Source organism: Bombina bombina, chromosome 7, assembly GCF_027579735.1.
Source record: "Bombina bombina isolate aBomBom1 chromosome 7, aBomBom1.pri, whole genome shotgun sequence".
Taxonomy (NCBI): Eukaryota; Metazoa; Chordata; class Amphibia; order Anura; family Bombinatoridae; genus Bombina; species Bombina bombina.
In genome coordinates this window covers 80,409,164-80,433,127 of record NC_069505.1, presented here as the reverse complement: position 1 = coordinate 80,433,127, position 23,964 = coordinate 80,409,164, and the positions used below count along the sequence as shown (strand labels likewise).

The 23,964-nt window shown below is 41.4% G+C and overlaps 1 protein-coding gene across 2 annotated transcripts in view; it reads right to left on the bottom strand.

Moving 5' to 3' along the window:
• Window positions 1–23,964, bottom strand: part of LOC128665902 (AP-2 complex subunit alpha-2) — a 442,402-nt gene that overhangs the window by 177,853 nt on the left and 240,585 nt on the right. For both annotated transcript variants that reach the window (XM_053720151.1, XM_053720152.1), the window contains exons 9-12: window positions 17,967–18,135; window positions 16,980–17,117; window positions 15,201–15,383; window positions 14,966–15,063 (exon numbers count right to left, since the gene is read on the bottom strand). In XM_053720151.1, coding sequence (XP_053576126.1) covers window positions 14,966–15,063; window positions 15,201–15,383; window positions 16,980–17,117; window positions 17,967–18,135 — 588 coding nt within the window. The remainder of the gene's footprint in view (window positions 1–14,965; window positions 15,064–15,200; window positions 15,384–16,979; window positions 17,118–17,966; window positions 18,136–23,964) is intronic.

The window sequence follows — 23,964 nt, the reverse complement described above, 5'->3', positions numbered from 1 at the left end:
GCACTGTTACGTGATTGTTTAACGTGACCATTTTATTCTCTACTTGACTCTTCTCCTTCATCAGCGCATTGTAACAGGACTTCCACGTATCACTAGCGGATAGAGATTTACTGAGCTCAGCGTCCTGGGGCTTAGCAGCAGGTGGGTCAGTCTCTGCTGCACGTATCTGGGCACGGGTAGTCACAGGGTTAACATCAGTGGGACCCATGGGAGCATAGGCAGAAACAAGGGGGGCCAAGTTATTTCCAAGGAGAACATCAGCAGGTAAGTCCTTCTTGACCCCCACATTCACAGGTCTAGCGACCCCTCCCCAATCCAAATGTACCTGGGCAACAGGTAGGCGGAACACAGCGCCCCCTGCTACCCTCACAGCCACAGTGTCTCCAGTGTGCTGTTTCTCAGACACCAAGTTCTTTTGAAGCAATGTCATGGTAGCACCAGTATCCCGTAGACCACTGACCTCCTTCCCATTCACTTTAACCAGTTGCCGGTTATTCCGGTGGGCAGCTTGCACTGGGTCTGCTTCATGTAGGATGCCCCAGCATTCTTGCTCTTCTACGTAGTGGGCCGCAGGCTGAGGGTTACGTGGGATTCCGCCGGCGGGTCTTCTCCAGGACTGTGCTTTGTTCGCTGCGTTTAGGGGACACTCTGGTCTTTTGTGCCCTAGTTGCTTACATCCAAAGCACCGAATAGGTTGTGAGTAGCCCCGCGAATTGAACCGGGCTCTCTGAGGGTAGTTCGTGTCCAGAGGCCGTGTGGTATAGCGGTGCGCCGGGGGTTGGTAACTGGCCGCTGCTGGGGTGACTGGGGGTCTGTACTCCACTCTGGCAGGGGGCTTAGTGGTAGCAGTGTCCAGTTTGCGGGCATCCGTATACTCATCTGCCAAGCGAGCAGCTTCATGCAGGGTGGAGGGTTTACAGTCCCGAACCCACTCTCTAACTCCTGCTGATAACTTGTCAAAGCAATGTTCCAACAGGAATAGCTGCAGCACCTCTTCCCCAGATACGGTTTGGCACCCCGCTATCCAGTGAGCTGCTGTGCGGTGCACCTTACATGCCCACTCAACGTAGGAATCACCAGCTAATTTAACAGTGTCTCTGAACCGCCTCCGGTGTAACCGCATACCTGGAGAGCAGAGCCTCTTTCACAGTATTATAATCCCCGACTTCCTCATCTGGAATGGCCCGAAAAGCCTCACTGGCCCGGCCGGATAATTTTCCGGATAATATCGTGACCCAGTCCTCTGCGGGTACCTTGTGTAGTGCACATTGCCTCTCAAAATCCGCAAGGTACCCATAAATCTCTCCTTCTGTTTCCAGGAAGTTTTTAAAAGCTGCAAAATTTACTTTTCCCTTTTCCACTGGGGTTGCTGTGACTTGTGCTGCTGCAGCGCCGCTTTGGCGAAGTAGGTTGGCCTCCACAGCTGCTATGACCCGGTCGATAATTTCCGCAGATGGGTTGGGGCCATAATGTGCCAGTCTTATTTTAACCGCCCGATCAAAGCTTGCTTCTTCAGGGGTTCTGTCTGATATGCTGGGCCCATTGGTTCCTTCGGTCCCTGGTACTCCTTCCATCTTAGTCAGTATTGTAATAATCCCCCTCTTCCTGAGGTTACTGGCTTGTGTAGTTGCTCTTCTGGGCGATAAGGATCCTCCCGTCGCTTGCCACCAATTGTTACAGTACCAACAGGATACCTAGGGTTAATACCAGATGGAAGATGCCCTGAATGTGAGATCAACAACTCACAACCCAGCTAATTCCCCCCTCAAACATGAGACCAGGCTCCACATTGAAGGTTAAAACAGAATGCCATTTATTGAAGGCTGTATGCCCAGTATTTATGCAGGTCTGACCCCAGATGGGGGGTTGAAAGAATATTGTACATTAGATAGAGGGAAAACGCCCTTTGACAGGCCACAATAGAATTACATTCCTTAAGCAGATAAACAAGTTAAACACAAGACACACTTGAGCCTTTTCTTATCACTTGGGCGTCTGCTCTCTGGATGGGATTAAACAATGTGAATGTTTATCACTTAAACTTAATTACAACACACAATAGCTGATGCCAGCAACCTTGTATTTAGAAAATAGCTTCTTAAAGCTGAACAAAGTTAACTCTTTCAGTACTGACAGAAGGGTCTGTCACACATGCTCATTCACATGTAGCGCATGCGCAAACAATTCCAAACACCTAACGCATGCGCAATGTCTATCTACCTGTCAACCGCGGTCCCCAATAAAGTGTTTAACCCCTAAACCGCCGCTCCCGGAACCCCGCCGCTACCTAATACAGTTATTAACCCCTAAACCGCCGCCATCTAACTTAGCTACCCCGCCGCCATCTACCCCGCCGACATCTACCCCGCCGACATCTACCCCATCTACCCCGCCGACATCTACCCCACCGACATCTACCCCATCTACCCCGCCGACATCTACCCAGCCGCCATCTACCCAGCCGCCATCTATTTTAAAAATATTAACCCCTAATTTAATCCCCCTACACCGCCGCCAGCTATACTAACTATATTAACCCTAATTATATTAGGGTTAATATAGTTATTATATTATATATATATCAAGTATAATAACCCTATCTAACTAACATCCCTAACTAAACTCTTATTAAAATAAATATAATATTAATATTATTAATGAAAATATTCCTATTTAAATCTAAATACTTACCTATAAAATAAACCCTAAGATAGCTACAATGTAATTAATAAATTACATTGTATCGATTTTAGGGTTTATATTTATTTTACAGGCAACTTTGTATTTATTTTAACTAGATACAATAGCTATTAAATAGTTATTTACTATTTAATCGCTACCTAGTTAAAATAATTACCAATGTACCTGTAAAATAAATCCTAACCTAAGTTACAAATACACCTACACTATCAATAAATTAAATAAACTACAAATATCTAAACTAAAATACAATAAATTAAACTAAACTAAATTACAAAAAATAAAAAAAATATTACAAGATTTTTAAGCTAATTACACCTATTCTAAGCCCCCTAATAAAATAATAAAGCCCCCCAAAATAAAAAAATTTCCCTGCCCTATTATAAATTAAAAAAGTTCAAAGCTCTTTTACCTTACCAGCCCTTAAAAGGGCTTTTTGCGGGGCATGCCCCAAAGAAAACTGCTTTTTTGCCTGTAAAGATAAACACAATACCACCCCCCAACATTACAACCCACCACCCACATACCCCTATTCTAAACCCACCCAAACCCCCCTTAAATAAACCTAACACTACCCCCCTGAAGATCTCCCTACCTTGTATTCACCCAGCCGGGCAGAACTCTTCATCCGATCCGGGCGATGTCTTCAATCAAGCTGCAGTGAAGTCTTCTTCCATCCGGTGATGTCTTCAAGCAAAGCAGCATCTTCAATCTTCTTTCTTCGCTCCTCCGCCGCGGAGCATCCATCCGGCACGACGACTTCCCGACGAATGAGGTACCTTTAAATGACATCATCCAAGATGGCGTCCGTCGAATTCCGATTGGCTGATAGGATTCTATCAGCCAATCGGAATTAAGGTAGAAAAATCTGATTGGTTGATTGAATCAGCCAATCAGATTCAAGTTCAATACGATTGGCTGATTGGTTCACATTAGGGGGTAATGTAGATGGCGGCGGGGTCCGGGAGCGGCGGTTTAGGGGTTAAATACTTTATTAGGGATTGAGGTGGGGGATCGCGGTTGACAGATAGAAATTGCGCACGCGTTAGGTTTATTTTGTAGCTAGTTTAGGGAGTTACAAGGCTCCAATAGACAGCGTAAGGCTTACTACGGCTGCTTTTTGTGGCGAGGTGAAAATGGAGTAAGATTTCTCCATTTTCGCCACGTAAGTCCTTACGCTGTATATTGGATACCAAACTGCGCTGGTTTGGTATACCTGCCTATGGTCCAAAAAACTACGGGCGAAGGCAGAAATATACGAGCGTAACTTCTAGGTTACGCTCGTATATAGGATACCAAACCAGCGCAAATTTCAGCGTCGCCGGCATTGAATACTATCATTGATAGCTAGTCATTGAATACAATGTTGCAACGATTGACGCCTGCGCTTTAGGCATAACATTTTTTGGGTCACGCAGGCGCAAATCGATTGTATGGGGAATGGTGCGCATGCGCAATTGTTCCGGCGATCGGGAACGCGCATTTGAAGTAATAAAGGCATTATCCGGAAATACGTGGAGGGCGGAGCTAGGAAGGGCCGGGAATGTAAATATAAAGTGTATTTATAACTATAATATATATAAAAAAAAATTAAAATAAGTTGCGATCATACTATATATTAGATGAGGAATAGAATACAGGCTGCAAAAACCAAAAACTTTACCTTCACTTTAACCCTCGATTCCAAGATACTAAAAGAGACTCAATGAGACCCTTATGTCATAGTTAGACCTGCAAAGGTATGTAACCTCTCGGGGAAAAAACATTCACATTACAGTACATTGATGATAAAGTAAAATGAAACGATCTTACCGGAATCTACGCCGTGGAACAGGAACACAGCTTTTCAAGTGTGACGAATAGTGGCATCGCCTCCGCCATGGACTTGAGAGAAGAAAGCAGGCAGCGGAGCGAAGTTCGACAAAGCTTGAGGAGCTGTTAATATGAGTCGGGATGGTTTCGCAGAAAGACTCTCCCTGCATCTCCGGACTCTAACTTTCATCCAAGCCCTCACTGAGAGACTAACAGGACAACTTAAAACTCCTGAACCATGCCAAAGAGTACTACCCTCCATAAGAGACAAAAAATAAAAATTTAAAAGTTCTGACACGTCTCTGCCAACCTCCTGGGACGAAAGGCAAAGAATGACTGGGGGATGAGGGGAGTGGGAGGAGTATTTAAGCCTTTGGCTGGGGTGTCTTTGCCTCCTCCTGATGCCAGGTTCTCATTTCCTAAAAGTATTGAATGCAGCTGTGGGCTCTTTCCATTTAAGAAAAAAATAAATAAAAATAAAATATATATATATATATATATATATAAATATGTGTGTGTGTGTGTGTGTGTGTGTGTGTGTGTGTGTAGGGCACTATTAGAAAGACAATAAATGCATTTATTTTGACAAATCAAAACGTGTCATGAATAGATCAGTGTCGACGTTTCGGCTCAGATCTGAGCCTTCTTCAGGATGAAGTTAATCTAGAAAAAATACAAAAAGAAAAGAAAACACTAACACAATATAATATAAACGTGATGACAAACACCCAACACGATAGCTACACTAAATTAAAATCACTGAAGGATACACTATAACTCAATCAAACCGAGACATTTTGTGGAATTTAAACATCCTATAGCCACACTAAGGGCGATGCTCATAGACATGGTGGTCCCCCTGAGGAGGGGTGGTGATAGGCATAGGGAATTGCTTCGCTGTGAGACCAGATGGATCTTTAGGTTGAACACCCTTAGTCTTCATGGTTTGAATGTCCATCTTGATTATTCATTGTTTCATTGATCATTGTGATGTATTCTTTCCTTGTCTGATAGATACTCTACGTACCATTGAGAACCTACTTGCCATAATAACAGAATTTATGTTTACCTGATAAATTTCTTTCTCCAACGGTGTGTCCGGTCCACGGCGTCATCCTTACTTGTGGGATATTCTCTTCCCCAACAGGAAATGGCAAAGAGCCCAGCAAAGCTGGTCACATGATCCCTCCTAGGCTCCGCCTACCCCAGTCATTCGACCGACGTTAAGGAGGAATATTTGCATAGGAGAAACCATATGGTACCGTGGTGACTGTAGTTAAAGAAAATAAATTATCAGACCTGATTAAAAAACCAGGGCGGGCCGTGGACCGGACACACCGTTGGAGAAAGAAATTTATCAGGTAAACATAAATTCTGTTTTCTCCAACATAGGTGTGTCCGGTCCACGGCGTCATCCTTACTTGTGGGAACCAATACCAAAGCTTTAGGACACGGATGAAGGGAGGGAGCAAATCAGGTCACCTAAATGGAAGGCACCACGGCTTGCAAAACCTTTCTCCCAAAAATAGCCTCAGAAGAAGCAAAAGTATCAAACTTGTAAAATTTGGTAAAAGTGTGCAGTGAAGACCAAGTCGCTGCCCTACATATCTGATCAACAGAAGCCTCGTTCTTGAAGGCCCATGTGGAAGCCACAGCCCTAGTGGAATGAGCTGTGATTCTTTCGGGAGGCTGCCGTCCGGCAGTCTCGTAAGCCAATCTGATGATGCTTTTAATCCAAAAAGAGAGAGAGGTAGAAGTTGCTTTTTGACCTCTCCTTTTACCTGAATAAACAACAAACAAGGAAGATGTTTGTCTAAAATCCTTTGTAGCATCTAAATAGAATTTTAGAGCGCGAACAACATCCAAATTGTGCAACAAACGTTCCTTCTTTGAAACTGGTTTCGGACACAGAGAAGGTACGATAATCTCCTGGTTAATGTTTTTGTTAGAAACAACTTTTGGAAGAAAACCAGGTTTAGTACGTAAAACCACCTTATCTGCATGGAACACCAGATAAGGAGGAGAACACTGCAGAGCAGATAATTCTGAAACTCTTCTAGCAGAAGAAATTGCAACTAAAAACAAAACTTTCCAAGATAATAACTTAATATCAACGGAATGTAAGGGTTCAAACGGAACCCCCTGAAGAACTGAAAGAACTAAATTGAGACTCCAAGGAGGAGTCAAAGGTTTGTAAACAGGCTTGATTCTAACCAGAGCCTGAACAAAGGCTTGAACATCTGGCACAGCTGCCAGCTTTTTGTGAAGTAACACCGACAAGGCAGAAATCTGTCCCTTCAGGGAACTTGCAGATAATCCTTTTTCCAATCCTTCTTGAAGGAAGGATAGAATCCTAGGAATCTTAACCTTGTCCCAAGGGAATCCTTTAGATTCACACCAACAGATATATTTTTTCCAAATTTTGTGGTAAATCTTTCTAGTTACAGGCTTTCTGGCCTGAACAAGAGTATCGATAACAGAGTCTGAGAATCCTCGCTTCGATAAAATCAAGCGTTCAATCTCCAAGCAGTCAGCTGGAGTGAAACCAGATTCGGATGTTCGAACGGACCCTGAACAAGAAGGTCTCGTCTCAAAGGTAGCTTCCAAGGTGGAGCCGATGACATATTCACCAGATCTGCATACCAAGTCCTGCGTGGCCACGCAGGAGCTATCAAGATCACCGACGCCCTCTCCTGATTGATCCTGGCTACCAGCCTGGGGATGAGAGGAAATGGCGGGAACACATAAGCTAGTTTGAAGGTCCAAGGTGCTACTAGTGCATCCACTAGAGCCGCCTTGGGATCCCTGGATCTGGCCCCGTAGCAAGGAACTTTGAAGTTCTGACGAGAGGCCATCAGATCCATGTCTGGAATGCCCCACAGGTGAGTGACTTGGGCAAAGATTTCCGGATGGAGTTCCCACTCCCCCGGATGCAATGTCTGACGACTCAGAAAATCCGCTTCCCAATTTTCCACTCCTGGGATGTGGATAGCAGACAGGTGGCAGGAGTGAGACTCCGCCCATAGAATGATTTTGGTCACTTCTTCCATCGCTAGGGAACTCCTTGTTCCCCCCTGATGGTTGATGTACGCAACAGTTGTCATGTTGTCTGATTGAAACCGTATGAACTTGGTCCTCGCTAGCTGAGGCCAAGCCTTGAGAGCATTGAATATCGCTCTCAGTTCCAGAATATTTATCGGTAGAAGAGATTCTTCCCGAGACCAAAGACCCTGAGCTTTCAGGGATCCCCAGACCGCGCCCCAGCCCATCAGACTGGCGTCGGTCGTGACAATGACCCACTCTGGTCTGCGGAATGTCATCCCTTGTGACAGGTTGTCCAGGGACAGCCACCAACGGAGTGAGTCTCTGGTCCTCTGATTTACTTGTATCTTCGGAGACAAGTCTGTATAGTCCCCATTCCACTGACTGAGCATGCACAGTTGTAATGGTCTTAGATGAATGCGCGCAAAAGGAACTATGTCCATTGCCGCTACCATCAACCCGATCACTTCCATGCACTGAGCTATGGAAGGAAGAGGAACGGAATGAAGTATCCGACAAGAGTCTAGAAGTTTTGTTTTTCTGACCTCTGTCAGAAAAATCCTCATTTCTAAGGAGTCTATAATTGTTCCCAAGAAGGGAACCCTTGTTGACGGGGATAGAGAACTCTTTTCCACGTTCACTTTCCATCCGTGAGATCTGAGAAAGGCCAGGACGATGTCCGTGTGAGCCTTTGCTTGAGGAAGGGACGACGCTTGAATCAGAATGTCGTCCAAGTAAGGTACTACCGCAACGCCCCTTGGTCGTAGCACAGCTAGAAGGGACCCTAGTACCTTTGTGAAAATCCTTGGAGCAGTGGCTAATCCGAAAGGAAGCGCCACGAACTGGTAATGTTTGTCCAGGAATGCGAACCTTAGGAACCGATGATGTTCCTTGTGGATAGGAATATGTAGATACGCATCCTTTAAATCCACCGTGGTCATGAATTGACCTTCCTGGATGGAAGGAAGAATAGTTCGAATGGTTTCCATCTTGAACGATGGAACCTTGAGAAACTTGTTTAAGATCTTGAGATCTAAGATTGGTCTGAACGTTCCCTCTTTTTTGGGAACTATGAACAGATTGGAGTAGAACCCCATCCCTTGTTCTCTTAATGGAACTGGATGAATCACTCCCATTTTTAACAGGTCTTCTACACAATGTAAGAACGCCTGTCTTTTTATGTGGTCTGAAGACAACTGAGACCTGTGGAACCTCCCCCTTGGGGGAAGTCCCTTGAATTCCAGAAGATAACCTTGGGAGACTATTTCTAGCGCCCAAGGATCCAGAACATCTCTTGCCCAAGCCTGAGCGAAGAGAGAGAGTCTGCCCCCCACCAGATCCGGTCCCGGATCGGGGGCCAACATTTCATGCTGTCTTGGTAGCAGTGGCAGGTTTCTTGGCCTGCTTTCCCTTGTTCCAGCCTTGCATTGGTCTCCAAGCTGGCTTGGCTTGAGAAGTATTACCCTCTTGCTTAGAGGACGTAGCACTTTGGGCTGGTCCGTTTTTACGAAAGGGACGAAAATTAGGTCTATTTTTTGCCTTGAAAGGCCGATCCTGAGGAAGGGCGTGGCCCTTACCCCCAGTGATATCAGAGATAATCTCTTTCAAGTCAGGGCCAAACAGCGTTTTCCCCTTGAAAGGAATGTTTAGTAGCTTGTTCTTGGAAGACGCATCAGCCGACCAAGATTTCAACCAAAGCGCTCTGCGCGCCACAATAGCAAACCCAGAATTCTTAGCCGCTAACCTAGCCAATTGCAAAGTGGCGTCTAGGGTGAAAGAATTAGCCAATTTGAGAGCATTGATTCTGTCCATAATCTCCTCATAAGGAGGAGAATCACTATCGAGCGTCTTTATCAGCTCATCGAACCAGAAACATGCGGCTGTAGCGACAGGGACAATGCATGAAATTGGTTGTAGAAGGTAACCCTGCTGAACAAACATCTTTTTAAGCAAACCTTCTAATTTTTTATCCATAGGATCTTTGAAAGCACAACTATCCTCTATGGGTATAGTGGTGCGTTTGTTTAAAGTGGAAACCGCTCCCTCGACCTTGGGGACTGTCTGCCATAAGTCCTTTCTGGGGTCGACCATAGGAAACAATTTTTTAAATATGGGGGGAGGGACGAAAGGAATACCGGGCCTTTCCCATTCTTTATTAACAATGTCCGCCACCCGCTTGGGTATAGGAAAAGCTTCTGGGAGCCCCGGCACCTCTAGGAACTTGTCCATTTTACATAGTTTCTCTGGGATGACCAACTTTTCACAATCATCCAGAGTGGATAATACCTCCTTAAGCAGAATGCGGAGATGTTCCAACTTAAATTTAAATGCAATCACATCAGGTTCAGCCTGTTGAGAAATGTTCCCTGAATCAGTAATTTCTCCCTCAGACAAAACCTCCCTGGCCCCATCAGACTGGGTTAGGGGCCCTTCAGAGATATTAATATCAGCGTCGTCATGCTCTTCAGTATCTAAAACAGAGCAGCCACGCTTACGCTGACAAGGGTTCATTTTGGCTAAAATGTTTTTGACAGAATTATCCATTACAGCCGTTAATTGTTGCATAGTAAGGAGTATTGGCGCGCTAGATGTACTAGGGGCCTCCTGAGTGGGCAAGACTCGTGTAGACGAAGGAGGGAATGATGCAGTACCATGCTTACTCCCCTCACTTGAGGAATCATCTTGGGCATCATTGTCATTATCACATAAATCACATTTATTTAAATGAATAGGAATTCTGGCTTCCCCACATTCAGAACACAGTCTATCTGGTAGTTCAGACATGTTAAACAGGCATAAACTTGATAACAAAGTACAAAAACGTTTTAAAATAAAACCGTTACTGTCACTTTAAATTTTAAACTGAACACACTTTATTACTGCAATTGCGAAAAAACATGAAGGAATTGTTCAAAATTCACCAAATTTTCACCACAGTGTCTTAAAGCCTTAAAAGTATTGCACACCAAATTTGGAAGCTTTAACCCTTAAAATAACGGAACCGGAGCCGTTTTAAACTTTAACCCCTTTACAGTCCCTGGTATCTGCTTTGCTGAGACCCAACCAAGCCCAAAGGGGAATACGATACCAAATGACGCCTTCAGAAAGTCTTTTCTAAGTATCAGAGCTCCTCTCACATGCGACTGCATGCCATGCCTCTCAAAAACAAGTGCGCCACACCGGCGCGAAAATGAGGCTCTGCTTAAGCTTTGGGAAAGCCCCTAAGGAATAAGGTGTCTAATACAGTGCCTGCCGATATTATTATATCAAAATACCCAGATAAAATGATTCCTCAAGGCTAAATATGTGTTAATAATGAATCGATTTAGCCCAGAAACAGTCTACAGTCTTAATAAGCCCTTGTGAAGCCCTTATTTATGATCGTAATAAACATGGCTTACCGGATCCCATAGGGAAAATGACAGCTTCCAGCATTACATCGTCTTGTTAGAATGTGTCATACCTCAAGCAGCAAGAGACTGCACACTGTTCCCCCAACTGAAGTTAATTGCTCTCAACAGTCCTGTGTGGAACAGCCATGGATTTTAGTTACGGTTGCTAAAATCATTTTCCTCATACAAACAGAAATCTTCATCTCTTTTCTGTTTCTGAGTAAATAGTACATACCAGCACTATTTCAAAATAACAAACTCTTGATTGAATAATAAAAACTACAGTTAAACACTAAAAAACTCTAAGCCATCTCCGTGGAGATGTTGCCTGTACAACGGCAAAGAGAATGACTGGGGTAGGCGGAGCCTAGGAGGGATCATGTGACCAGCTTTGCTGGGCTCTTTGCCATTTCCTGTTGGGGAAGAGAATATCCCACAAGTAAGGATGACGCCGTGGACCGGACACACCTATGTTGGAGAAATTTGGTTTAACCTGAGCGACAGACAACATAATACCACGTGTTAAATGTTTAAGCTGATTATCATTTTTTGTTTTATTAAGTTTTGTTGTTCTCACATTGCCCTATTCATACTCCAATTCTTGTTGTGAACCACCCGCATCATACTACTATGGTTAGCATGAATGTTCGTATTTTCCTACTGATAACTTTTCTGCCTTATGTGACTGACAGTTGTCCAACTTCGGCTATTTGGTGTATATGTACAGAAGAGTTGTTGGCAAGACTTTAATATACATGATTAAATTCTATTGGGGAACTTGTGTGGTATAATATTGTACATTAAAGGTGGTACTGCTCCATCAGATTTGATGCATGCAGAAAATTTAGCCACCTTGTGTGGGTTTTTACGCGTGATATACAGCTGGTTTGTTGTTGAATTGACCAAGAATGGTATGTTTAATTTGTTCTAAATTAGTTGGTCCACTAGCAAATCATGTGGGTGTATGCAGGTTTGTTTATTTGCGGCTGGGTCGGCGACTCTCTTATTTCTTTAATTACTAGTAGACGCACTTGTGGTGCATAAGCTGATGCCTGTGTTCCTGTGTTGGATTGTCATGGTTACGGTTTTCTTTTCTTTTGTGATCAGCTGTTTTGGGTTGCAAAATAATTAATTACTGCTGAGTTCTGACCAATTGACACGTCTTTTACACTATATCAGGCTACACAGGTGGTTCACTCATTATGAGCACATTTCCTATTCTGGGAGAACAGCTACATCGCCGACTAAAGGTAAGAGCTGCAGTTTTGTTGTTTTTTACTATTTTTTGTTTATTCTCTGTTTCTTTTTTTTCTAGTGTTGTTTCTACATTTTCTGTTTGCATCTATGTTGCATAGTGGTTGGTAATCCATATGTCCTTGAGTTGGAATATTACAGTCGGTTCTTCCCGCTTGTTGTTGTACTGGGGTTTAGTTCCAGGTTTGAATTAGTTATACTCCGCAATAAGTTGACACTAAGTAAGCTCGTTTTCAGCTGTTTTGTAATTATCGTTTGCTTTGTCTCTGGAACGGGTTTATACTGTGATTGACTAACAGAACGTTAGCACTTTATTTGTTTACAATACTGGCTTAGTTTTACATTTGTAACGGCAGTGTTTTTCTAACAGGTGCATATGTTATCGTTTTCTAACTTTTGGCATTTATGGGTCGTGTTGTAAGCATGTTGTGTTCTCACACATAGGAAGTTAACGATGTTCAGATATACGGATACAAGTGTTGAATACCGGTAGCGGCTTTTTTTTTCTGCATAGCTCTGGATCATTAGGTGCTTGAATAATTGTATATCGTTACTTGGTAATTAAGTATCTGCTTCTATTTTCCTGCAGTAATGACTGATATTGTAGTATACTACAGCCTTAATGGTCATATTTGTGGATATCTACACATTTGCGATGAATTACACTAATTTCTGTTTCGTTTTGCTCCACTATATGTACTTACTAATCACTCTAGAAAATATTCATATCCTGTCTTTTAGGCTTGCATGGGTATAGATTTGTATTATGCGGTCTGTCATCCGCATTTGCTTATTGGCATATTACTTTAGCAAGGATTCATGATTTGATAGTCCTGACTCTGTTAGTGATACAGAGTGTAGGATCACTGTTGTGGGTTAACATCTCTTATTTCTAAGCCTGGTCATTATATTGCCATTACAATGTATTATATTAAAGTTTCCTTTTGTCTGGCTGATCCAGCTTATCAATTAGGTACTGAACGAATTTGACACTTGATCTTTGGATTTTGCAATAGTTATTGGGCGGTCTGTGTCCCCTCTCGGTTTGATTGAGTTATAGTGTATCGTATTGTGTTAGTGTTTTCTTAGTTAGTGTTTTCTAGATTAACTTAGTCCTGAAGAAGGCTCAGATGTGAGCCGAAACGTCGACACTGATGTTCTATTCATGACACGTTTTGATTTGTCAAAATAAATACATTTATTGTCTTTCTAAAAATCCTGAGAGTGCCCTTCTTCACATATATGTATACATGATTGCTTGAGGATTGCACCCAGGTTGGAGTGCTGGGCCACTTGCTAATTGATATATATATATATATATATATATATATAAAACAGAAGCAGCATGTAGAGAAGGATTCCGGTGAAAATCCCAATGGATCCACAGCAGCATGAATAGCCAGCACCAGAGGATAGTTTAATCACCTTTATTAGATAAATGTATGTATTTATCTAATAAAGGTGATTAAACTATCCTCTGGTGCTGGCTATTCATGCTGCTGTGGATCCATTGGGATTTTCACCGGAATCCTTCTCTACATGCTGCTTCTGTTCTGGATTGATTCTTATGGCCGTGCACAGAGTGGTTGGTGATGATGCGGTCTTGGAGTGCAGTTCCCTTCCATGTTTTGTATTTTCTATGGGTGATTACAGCCACCTGTGCACCCCTTCTTTGTTCTCAGTTTGTTTGGCTCTGTGAGCTCGCATGATGGTGTGCCTGTGTTAGGGACTCAGGCGGTGGAAAGGACCTTGACGTGGTGCCTGAGCTTTCCCATTTGGCCAGATGCGGTGACTAACCTTTCCAGTTGTGATTTTATCTTAGCTGTGAGCTAGCTGGCGAGTGCTGGGTGTTTCTATGTGTTGTATTACTTTTTATTTGTAAGCTCCCTTGGTTCTTGTACCCATTCCGGACTGGGGTTAACTGCCTGTGGCTCTGGTGACATCACAGCTTTTTTGGAGTGCTATTTAGCACCCAGAAAATCCCAATGGATCCACAGCAGCATGAATAGCCAGCACCAGAGGATAGTTTAATCACCTTTATTAGATAAATACATACATTTATCTAATAAAGGTGATTAAACTATCCTCTGGTGCTGGCTATTCATGCTGCTGTGGATCCATTGGGATTTTCACCGGAATCCTTCTCTACATGCTGCTTCTGTTCTGGATTGATTCTTATGGCCGTGCACAGAGTGGTTGGTGATGCTGGTGAGTGCTGATCTTATTGTAATATATATATATATACACACACACACACACATACATACTCAGACAGACGCATATACACACATATAAATACACAGGGGAAAATATCCCTATAGTTAACTAGTCTAGCCCAGAGGGGAGTTACTCGTCCACTCGAAGTTAAAGATAGGTATAGTCAATTTGTTTTTTATTCGTCCACAACTAGTGAAGATTTCATGAGATATATATATATATATATATATATATATACACACACACACATATTATATATATATATATAAAATATAACAGATATCATCTCATGAGTATGTCTACTGCTGATTGGTGCCTTGGCTTGGCTGCCGATTGGTGCCTTGAAACAGGATGCTGATGTACTATTGGCTTCGGAGTCCCTTTAATATAGGTCGACGTACAAGTTATTCAGAAAAAGTACAACTAGACATAATCCTGAGATGATAAACTAATTTCTAACCCCAAAACAAATTTAATGCTTTCAGGTTTCATGTATGTATTTGTTAATGTAAGCTAAGTCCCACTAGCATAACAATATGTATATGTACCTGGATCGAGGATCACCAGCAATGAGGTTCCCAAACTCGCCCAAGATGTACCCTCCGACCTTCACCAGATTTTCATGACATGCAGGAGCCTGAAGAGCCTATTAGGCACAAAATAAATATATATATAACAGTGACACATTATTTTATTTATTTTCACGGTTATTATTTTTCCGTTAGAGAGAAGATGAAGACGGTTGTTTAATGTGCACTATAAAATAAAGATCTGTGGCCTCACCTCAAAGACGGTCTTAGCTGCATAACCCTGAACATCATCCCTGTTAATAACTATCTGGATGACGCGGTACCAGACCTCCTCGCTGACATAGTCGCCTGCAACTCGGATGAGGTTTAAGATAGTGTCTACATACCAGGTGTAATCCACAGCATACTTCTCTGCAAGAATTGCTACTTTTAGCACCTGGAAGGGAAAAAAATGTAAGTGTTCATTAAAAAACACATCTGGTTATTTCACCAACTGTCAATCATACTAAAAATAATATATATATAACCCTATCAGCCAATCACATATACACAAAACTTCTGCACATGCTCAATAGCAGCTGGCGTCACAGTATATAAAAAACAGAATTTATGTTTACCTGATAAATTACTTTCTCCAACGGTGTGTCCGGTCCACGGCGTCATCCTTACTTGTGGGATATTCTCTTCCCCAACAGGAAATGGCAAAGAGCCCAGCAAAGCTGGTCACATGATCCCTCCTAGGCTCCGCCTACCCCAGTCATTCGACCGACGTTAAGGAGGAATATTTGCATAGGAGAAACCATATGATACCGTGGTGACTGTAGTTAAAGAAAATAAATTATCAGACCTGATTAAAAAACCAGGGCGGGCCGTGGACCGGACACACCGTTGGAGAAAGTAATTTATCAGGTAAACATAAATTCTGTTTTCTCCAACATAGGTGTGTCCGGTCCACGGCGTCATCCTTACTTGTGGGAACCAATACCAAAGCTTTAGGACACGGATGAAGGGAGGGAGCAAATCAGGTCACCTAAATGGAAGGCACCACGGCTTGCAAAACCTTTCTCCCAAAAATAGCCTCAGAAGAAGCAAAAGTATCAAACTTGTAAAATTTGGTAAAAGTGTGCAGTGAAGACCAAGTCGCTGCCCTACATATCTGATCAACAGAAGCCTCGTTCTTGAAGGCCCATGTGGAAGCCACAGCCCTAGTGGAATGAATAATAAAAACTACAGTTAAACACTAAAAAACTCTAAGCCATCTCCGTGGAGATGTTGCCTGTACAACGGCAAAGAGAATGACTGGGGTAGGCGGAGCCTAGGAGGGATCATGTGACCAGCTTTGCTGGGCTCTTTGCCATTTCCTGTTGGGGAAGAGAATATCCCACAAGTAAGGATGACGCCGTGGACCGGACACACCTATGTTGGAGAAAGACAGCACAATTTGATAACCAAAGTAAATTTGTATTTTAATTGCATGTTCTGTCTAACTAATGAGTTTGATTTTGACTTTAGTATCCCTTTAAGTCATTAGCTAAAAAGACCAAAAAGTCAAGTGACAGTCTAATTGAAAAATGTTAGTGTAAAAATAAAGATAATCCGTTTCTTACCCATTCCCCAGTTTTGCATAACTAACACTGTTATATGAATACACTTTTTACTTCTGCGATTACCTTGTATCTAAGCCTCTGCAGACTGCCCCCTTATCTCAGTTATTTTGACAGACTTGCATTTTAGCCAATCAGTGCAGGTTCTTGTATAACTATTATTCTCTACGGGTGTAAGGACAATGTTATCTATATGGCACACACGAGCTAGCACTGTCTGGCTGTAAAAAGCTAATAAAAAGCACTGAGAGAAGGGGTTATATAGTTTATTAATATAACAATGCTAGTTGTGCAAAGCTTGGGAACAGGTAGTAAAAGTGTTATCTATCGTTTAAAAAAAAAAAATCAATAATAAAAACAAATCGTGTAGACTGTCCCTTTAACTAAATAACATGTCTGGGAGACTGCATTATCTCAGTGTTTCTTACAATCTCCTCCCGGATGGCATAATCTGCTGTTTCCAGGTAATTCAACATTTCTGCTACAATCTGCTGAGCGTTGCTCCGGTCACACATAGCGTACAGAAGATCCACCGCCCGCTGTCTGACACTCACGTCCCTTTCTGTCTGCAAAACCAAGATAACAAAGAAAGGCTTCGTCAAGTAAATCATACACCACAAAGGCTGAGAAACAGAGGGATCAGGTTAATGCATATTAATGCTACATAAGTAAAGACATAACCTCATCTATAGAAATATGTTTTGTGTATTAAAGAAGACAGTTCAATGTAAAATTGTTTCCAATGACTTGTTATGCCAGTTGCAGCGTACTAAATGTATGTAAACTTGCTCCTTTAGGTTTATTTTTCACTTGAAATAGATGATGTTGTTCCTTGAAACTGTAACCCATTTAAATGAGGGGGGACTTGTAGAACATTCTTATTGTATTTCTCGCTTTACACAAAGTACTCACACAAAAAGTCAATAACTAGACCTTTTGAAAATTAAAATTTTAGTATGTCTTTTCCACACCCCACTGAATAGCTGCTGACACTTGCTGGCATAGTTTTTCTATAAAAAAAAAATGCAGCAGCGATCATATCTTCAGTATAGGTGCTAGTTCCAAAGGGCAAAATGAGCCATTTCAAAACACAAAACAAAGATAAATGATCTCGTTACTACTTAATACACTTTAGCAGGATCACTGGGGAGAAAAAACAAATTACAGTTCAATGTTCTTTTAAGGATTTTAACCTAAATAAAATATGATTTTTATATAACCAAGTTAAGTGGAACTATATTCAAATGAACTATTAAATTGTGTTTTCTGGGCAAACTGATGATAATTAAAAAAAAAAAATGGAAAATTTGACGAAAACAACTAAAACCAAAATGAAGCACCTATTCAATCAGAAAAACTCACAATAGATGTCCTTCTACATAAATACCTTACAAATGAGGGCAGAACCTTCTCACCTTCAGTGCATTAATGACCGTTTCAATATGCGTTTTGACAGCTTCATGTGAGAACTCGGAGCTGGCTAATGTGCACATGCTCTCCAGCGCCAGGTAACGGAGGTTGGTCTCCCGATGCTGTAGGAACTGGCCCAGTTGGTTGCAAGCTCTGACCAGCAGGTTGGGTTCACTGGAAGAAAGAGATAGGCAGCTTAGTATACTGGTCTGAGGTGGTTTTGGAGTTTATCATCTTTCCCCTGAAAATGTCCCACCGTCCCCAGCTAACTCATCTAATTGCAGCTAATGATGATTACAGAATATGCTGAGCACAACATATGTTATACATATCTAATATAAAATGTTTTATTGCATATAACAAAAGTTCCCCTCTCTCCTTTCTCTCCTCTAAGCTATGCATATTAAAAGGGACATGAAACCCATTTTGTTTTCCCTTCATGACTCAGATAGACCATATCCTTTGTTGAAGGAGCAGCTATTGTGAGCTAGGTGTTATAGACATTGGGTGAGCCAATGAAAAGAGGCAAATATGTGCAGCTACCAGTCAGCAGTTAGCTCCCACTAGTGCATTGCTGCTCGAACATACCTAGGTATGCTTTTGAACAAAAAATACCAAAATAAAAAATTAGATAATCGCAAATTGGAACCTTGTTTAAAAGGATATAACACTCAAATTTGTTCTCATGAGTCAGATACATCATACAATTTTAAACAACTTGCCAGTTTACGTCAATCATCATATTGGCCTTATTTCTCTTCATATCCTTTGTTGAAGGTGCAGCAATCTACTTCTAGGAGCTAGCTGAACACATCAGGTAAGGCAATGATAAGCTGCATGTGCTGCTAGCTCCCAGTAGTGCTTTGCTGCTCAGCAAGAGAACAAAGCAAATTTAATAGAAGTAAATTAGAAAGTTGATTAAATGACATGCTCTATCTGAATCATGAAAGAAATACTTTGGGTTTCATATCCCTTTAAAATGTTATGCTCTAGCTATATCACAAACATTTAATTTTAACTCCACTGTCCCTTTAAAGGGACACTGAACCCAATTTTTTTTATTTTGTGATTCAGATAGAGCATGCAATTTTAAGCAACTTTCTAATTGACTCCTATTATCAAATTGTCTTCGTTCTCTTGGTATCTTTATTTGAAATGCAAGAATGTACGTTTAGATGCAAGCGCATTTTTTGTAAACAAACTGGGTTGTTCTGGCTGATCGGTGGATAAATTCATCCATCAATAAACAAGTGCTTTTCATGGTTCTGAACCAAACAAATAGCTTAGATGCCGCCTTTTTCAAATAAAGATACCAAGAGAACGAAGAAAAATTGATAATGGGTGTAAATTAGAAAGTTGCTTAAAATTGCATGCTCTATCTGAATCATGAAAAACAATTTGGGTTCAGTGTCCCATTAAGGTCAAAAAGTCTCTCTTTAAAAAATAAAAATAAATCATGAAACTTTCAATCATCTGGTATCATTTTGTTATTCGCTTTGCGCGGAGGCTTACTAGCGAGCTACAATGTGGCATAACATTCATAACATTCTGTCTTAAAACCGGTTTCTCTACAACAAATGATTCTATCCACATTACGTGACACACTGCTAAATAGGTAAAGATTAGCAGATTGAGAGGAAAATGATAAAAACACTATTTTACACAAGAAAACATAGACTTTCTACTGAAATTTATGTCTAATAGAAATGGTAGGGAGACAGAATGAACAGTTTCTCTAAATGCCTGATTTATGCATAAGTCTATCTAAAGGCTTCACTAAGCCTGCACTTTAAGATCTGAAAATGTGTAGTGTAGATGGCACAACTTGCTATTATTTGGCAAATAAACGTTATGCTTACCTGATAAATTAATTTCTTTCACAATGGCGAGAGTCTACAAGATATCACATGTGGGAATACACTCCAGTACACTAGGTAGAGGCAGAAACACCAGAAAATACCTGGGGCGCGATCCGATATAGATCGTAGTTTGCGGCGCAAGCGAGGGAACCCGCGTTGCCCGCAGTTTCAGCTCGCAACTCGAGCTATCCCATATATGGCGCCGTCAGATGCTAACGTGCCGTAAGTCTGACAAACCAGCGATGTCCAGAAATCTGCACAAGTACAAATTTCTGGCGTCGCCAGTGACTTGCGGCACGTTAGAAACTGCCGGCGCCTACAAAACCTGACTAAAGTCTAAATCACCCGCACTGTCTAACACGCCTCCCTAACATAGCCCGACAAGTCTAACACGCCTCCCTAACATAGCCCGACACGTCTAGCCCTCTATCCGCTATCCCCCCTCACTAGCCTAACAATAAAATATGTATTAACCCCTTAACCGCCGCTACCTAATAAAGTTATTAACCCCTAAACCGGCGCCAGCTATATTAAATCTATAACCCCCTAAAGTGAGCCCCTAACACCGCCGCCATCTACCTTACCTACCCCACCGCTATCTATTTTAAAATTATTAACCCCTAATCTAATCCCCCTACCCCGCCGCCATCTATATTAAATTATTCAACCCCTAAAATACTAAACTATCCCTACCACTAAACCTAAGTCTAACCCTACAAATAGCCCTGAAAAGGGCTTTTTGCGTGGCATTGCCCCAAAGTAACAGCTCTTTTGCCAGCCCTTAAAAGGGCTTTTGGCGGGGCTTTGTCACAAAGTAAACTGCTCTTTTGCCTACAATCTACATCCCCCTACACTGCGGCCACCTATAATAAATGTATTAACCCCTAATCTAATCCCCCTACATCGCCGCCAGCTATATTAACCCTAATTATATTAGGGTTCATATAGTTAATATAGTTACTATATTATATATATATTAAGTATAATAACTCTATCTAACTCTAACATCCTAACTAAACTCTTATTAAAATAAATCTAATATTAATATTATTAATTAAAATATTCCTATTTAAATCTAAATACTTACCTATAAAATAAACCCTAAGATATCTACAATATAATTAATAATTACATTGTAGCTATGTTAGGGTTTATATTTATTTTATTTTTAAATAAACCTAACACTACCCCCCTGAAGATCTCCCTACCTTGTATTCACCCAGCCGGGCCGAACCGATCCAGGCGATGTGTTCCAGCAAGCGGCAGTGAAGTCTTCAAGCAAGCGGCAGAGTCTCTTCTTCCATCGGCGACGTCTTCAAGCAAATCGGCATCTTCAATCTTCTTACTTCGCTCCTCCGCCGCGGAGCATCCTTCCGGCACGACGACTTCCCGACGAATGAGGTTCCTTTAAATGACGTCATCCAAGATGGCGTCCGCCGAATTCCGATTGGCTGATAGGATTCTATCAGCCAATCGGAATTAAGGTAGAAAAATCTGATTGGCTGATTGAATCAGCCAATCAGATTCAAGTTCAATCCGATTGGCTGAACCAACTCGGGAAGTCGTCGTGCCGGAAGGATGCTCCGCGGCGGAGGAGCGAAGTAAGAAGATTGAAGATGCCGATTTGCTTGAAGACGTCGCCGATGGAAGAAGACTCTCTGCCGCTTGCTTCAAGACATCGCCCGAATGGATGAAGACTTCACTGCCGCTTGCTGGAACACATCGCCTGGATCGGTTCGGCCTGGCTGGGTGAATACAAGGTAGGGAGATCTTCAGGGGGGTAGTGTTAGGTTTATTTAAGGGGAGTTTGGGTTAGATTAGGGATATGTGGGTGGTGGGTTGTAATGTTGGGGGGTGGTATTGTGTTTTTTTTTTTTGCAGGCAAAAGAGCAGTTTTCTTTGGGGCATGCCCCCACAAAAGGCCCTTTTAAGGGCTGGTAAGGTAAAAGAGTTTTGAACTTTTTTAATTTAGAATAGGGTAGGGAATTTTTTTATTTTGGGGGGCTTTATTATTTTATTAGGGGGCTTAGAATAGGTGTAATTAGCTTAAAAATCTTGTAATCTTTTTTTTATTTTTTGTAATTTAGTGTTTGTTTGTTTTTGTAATTTAGTTTAGTTTATTTAATTGTATTTTTAGATAGATATTTGTAGTTTATTTAATTGATAGTGTAGGTGTATTTGTAACTTAGGTTAGGATTTATTTTACAGGTAATTGGGTAATTATTTTAACTAGGTAGCTATTAAATAGTTAATAACTATTTAATAGCTATTATACCTAGTTAAAATAATTAACAATTTACCTGTAAAATAAATATAAACCCTAACATAGCTATAATGTAATTATTAATTATATTGTAGCTATCTTAGGGTTTATTTTATAGGTAAGTATTTAGATTTAAACAGGAATATTTTAGTTTATAATATGAATTAGATTTATTTAATAAGAATTTAGTTAGGGGTGTTAAGGTTAGATAGAGTTAATATAGTTTATATAAATACTATAGTAACTATATTAACCCTAATATAATTAGGGTTAATATAGTTAATATATATAATGTAATAACTATATTAACTATAATATACTTAGGGTTAATATAGATAATATAGCTGGCGGCGGGGTAGGTAGATTAAATTAGAGGTTAATAATTTTAATATAGATGGCGGCGGTGTAAGGGGTTCACATTAGGGGATAGATCAGTTAGATGGTGGCGGTTTTAAGGGCTCACAGTAGGGGGTTAGTTTATGTAGATGGCGACGGTTTAGGGGTTAAATACTTTATTATGGATTGCGGCGGGGGATCGCGGTTGACAGGGAGATAGACATTGCGCATGCGTTAGGTGTTAGGTTTATTTTAGCAGATCGCGGTTGACAGGGAGATAGACATTGCGCATGCGTTAGGTGTTAGGTTTATTTTAGCAGATCGCGGTTGACAGGGAGATAGACATTGCGCATGCGTTAGGTGTTAGGTTTATTTTAGCAGATCGCGGTTGACAGGGAGATAGACATTGCGCATGCGTTAGATGTTAGGTTTATTTTAGCAGCCAGTTTAGGGAGTTACGGGCTCCAATAGTCAGCGTAAGGCTTCTTATGGCTGCTTTTTGTGGCGAGGTAAAAATGGAGTAAGATTTCTCCATCTTCGCCACGTAAGTCCTTACGCTGTATATTGGATACCAAACTGCGCGGGTTTGGTATACCTGCCTATGGCCCAAAAAACTACGGGCGACGGCAGAAATATACGCACGTAACTTCTAGTCGACCCCCAGAGCTTTAATCTCATTCACTATCCCAGAATTCCTCATTCATAAGTAAACTACCTTTGGAAGAAAACAATAACTTGTTCGTAGCACAGCAATATCCTGTTAATAAAATAAGGAAAAGAGGCTTGTAACACAGAGAAAGCTAAGGGACACTCCAATGAGTCAAATTAACGTGACTAATCCTAATAAAGGTCTGAACAAAAAAGTCTGAGTATTAGGAATTTGGGATTAGGAAACTCAAGAACTCTATGAATTAAAAATGAATTCAAACTTTATAATTTTTTAATACACCAGGCCAAAAAGATTGTCTGCACTTTGTCATAAATACGCCTGGTAACAGACTTTCTGGCTTAAATTATGGTATCAATGACTGAAGCGTATAACCCACTTGTTAGCTAAAATTAGTTGTTCAGTTGCCAAGTGTCAATACAAGAGTTTTGAAATCCTGATGAAAAAAGGAACCTTCAGATGGAAGGTCTTTTCTGAGCAGGAGCTGCCAAGGCAGGAAAGAGGACATTGAATTAGGTACACATACTAAGTCCTACAAGGCCTAGCAGAAGCAATTTGAATCACTAAATCTTGTTCTTGCTCAATTCTTGATATCACTCTGGAGAGCAACACAAATGGAGAAAAATGGTATATTAGAGTAAATGCCTAGGGCGTCAAAATTGCCTAAGGATCCTGAGACTTGGCACAATAAAGGGATATCTTGTGATTCAGGCAAGAAGCCATGTATCTGACGAACCTCAATGCCTCACTATGGTTGAAAACCTCCTGGATAAGTGACTACTGTCCCAGGTGAAAACACTCTCAACTGTTCATTTCTGGAATGTGAATGGCCTAAATCAGGCATTGATGGAATTCCACACAACGGATTATATGGGCCA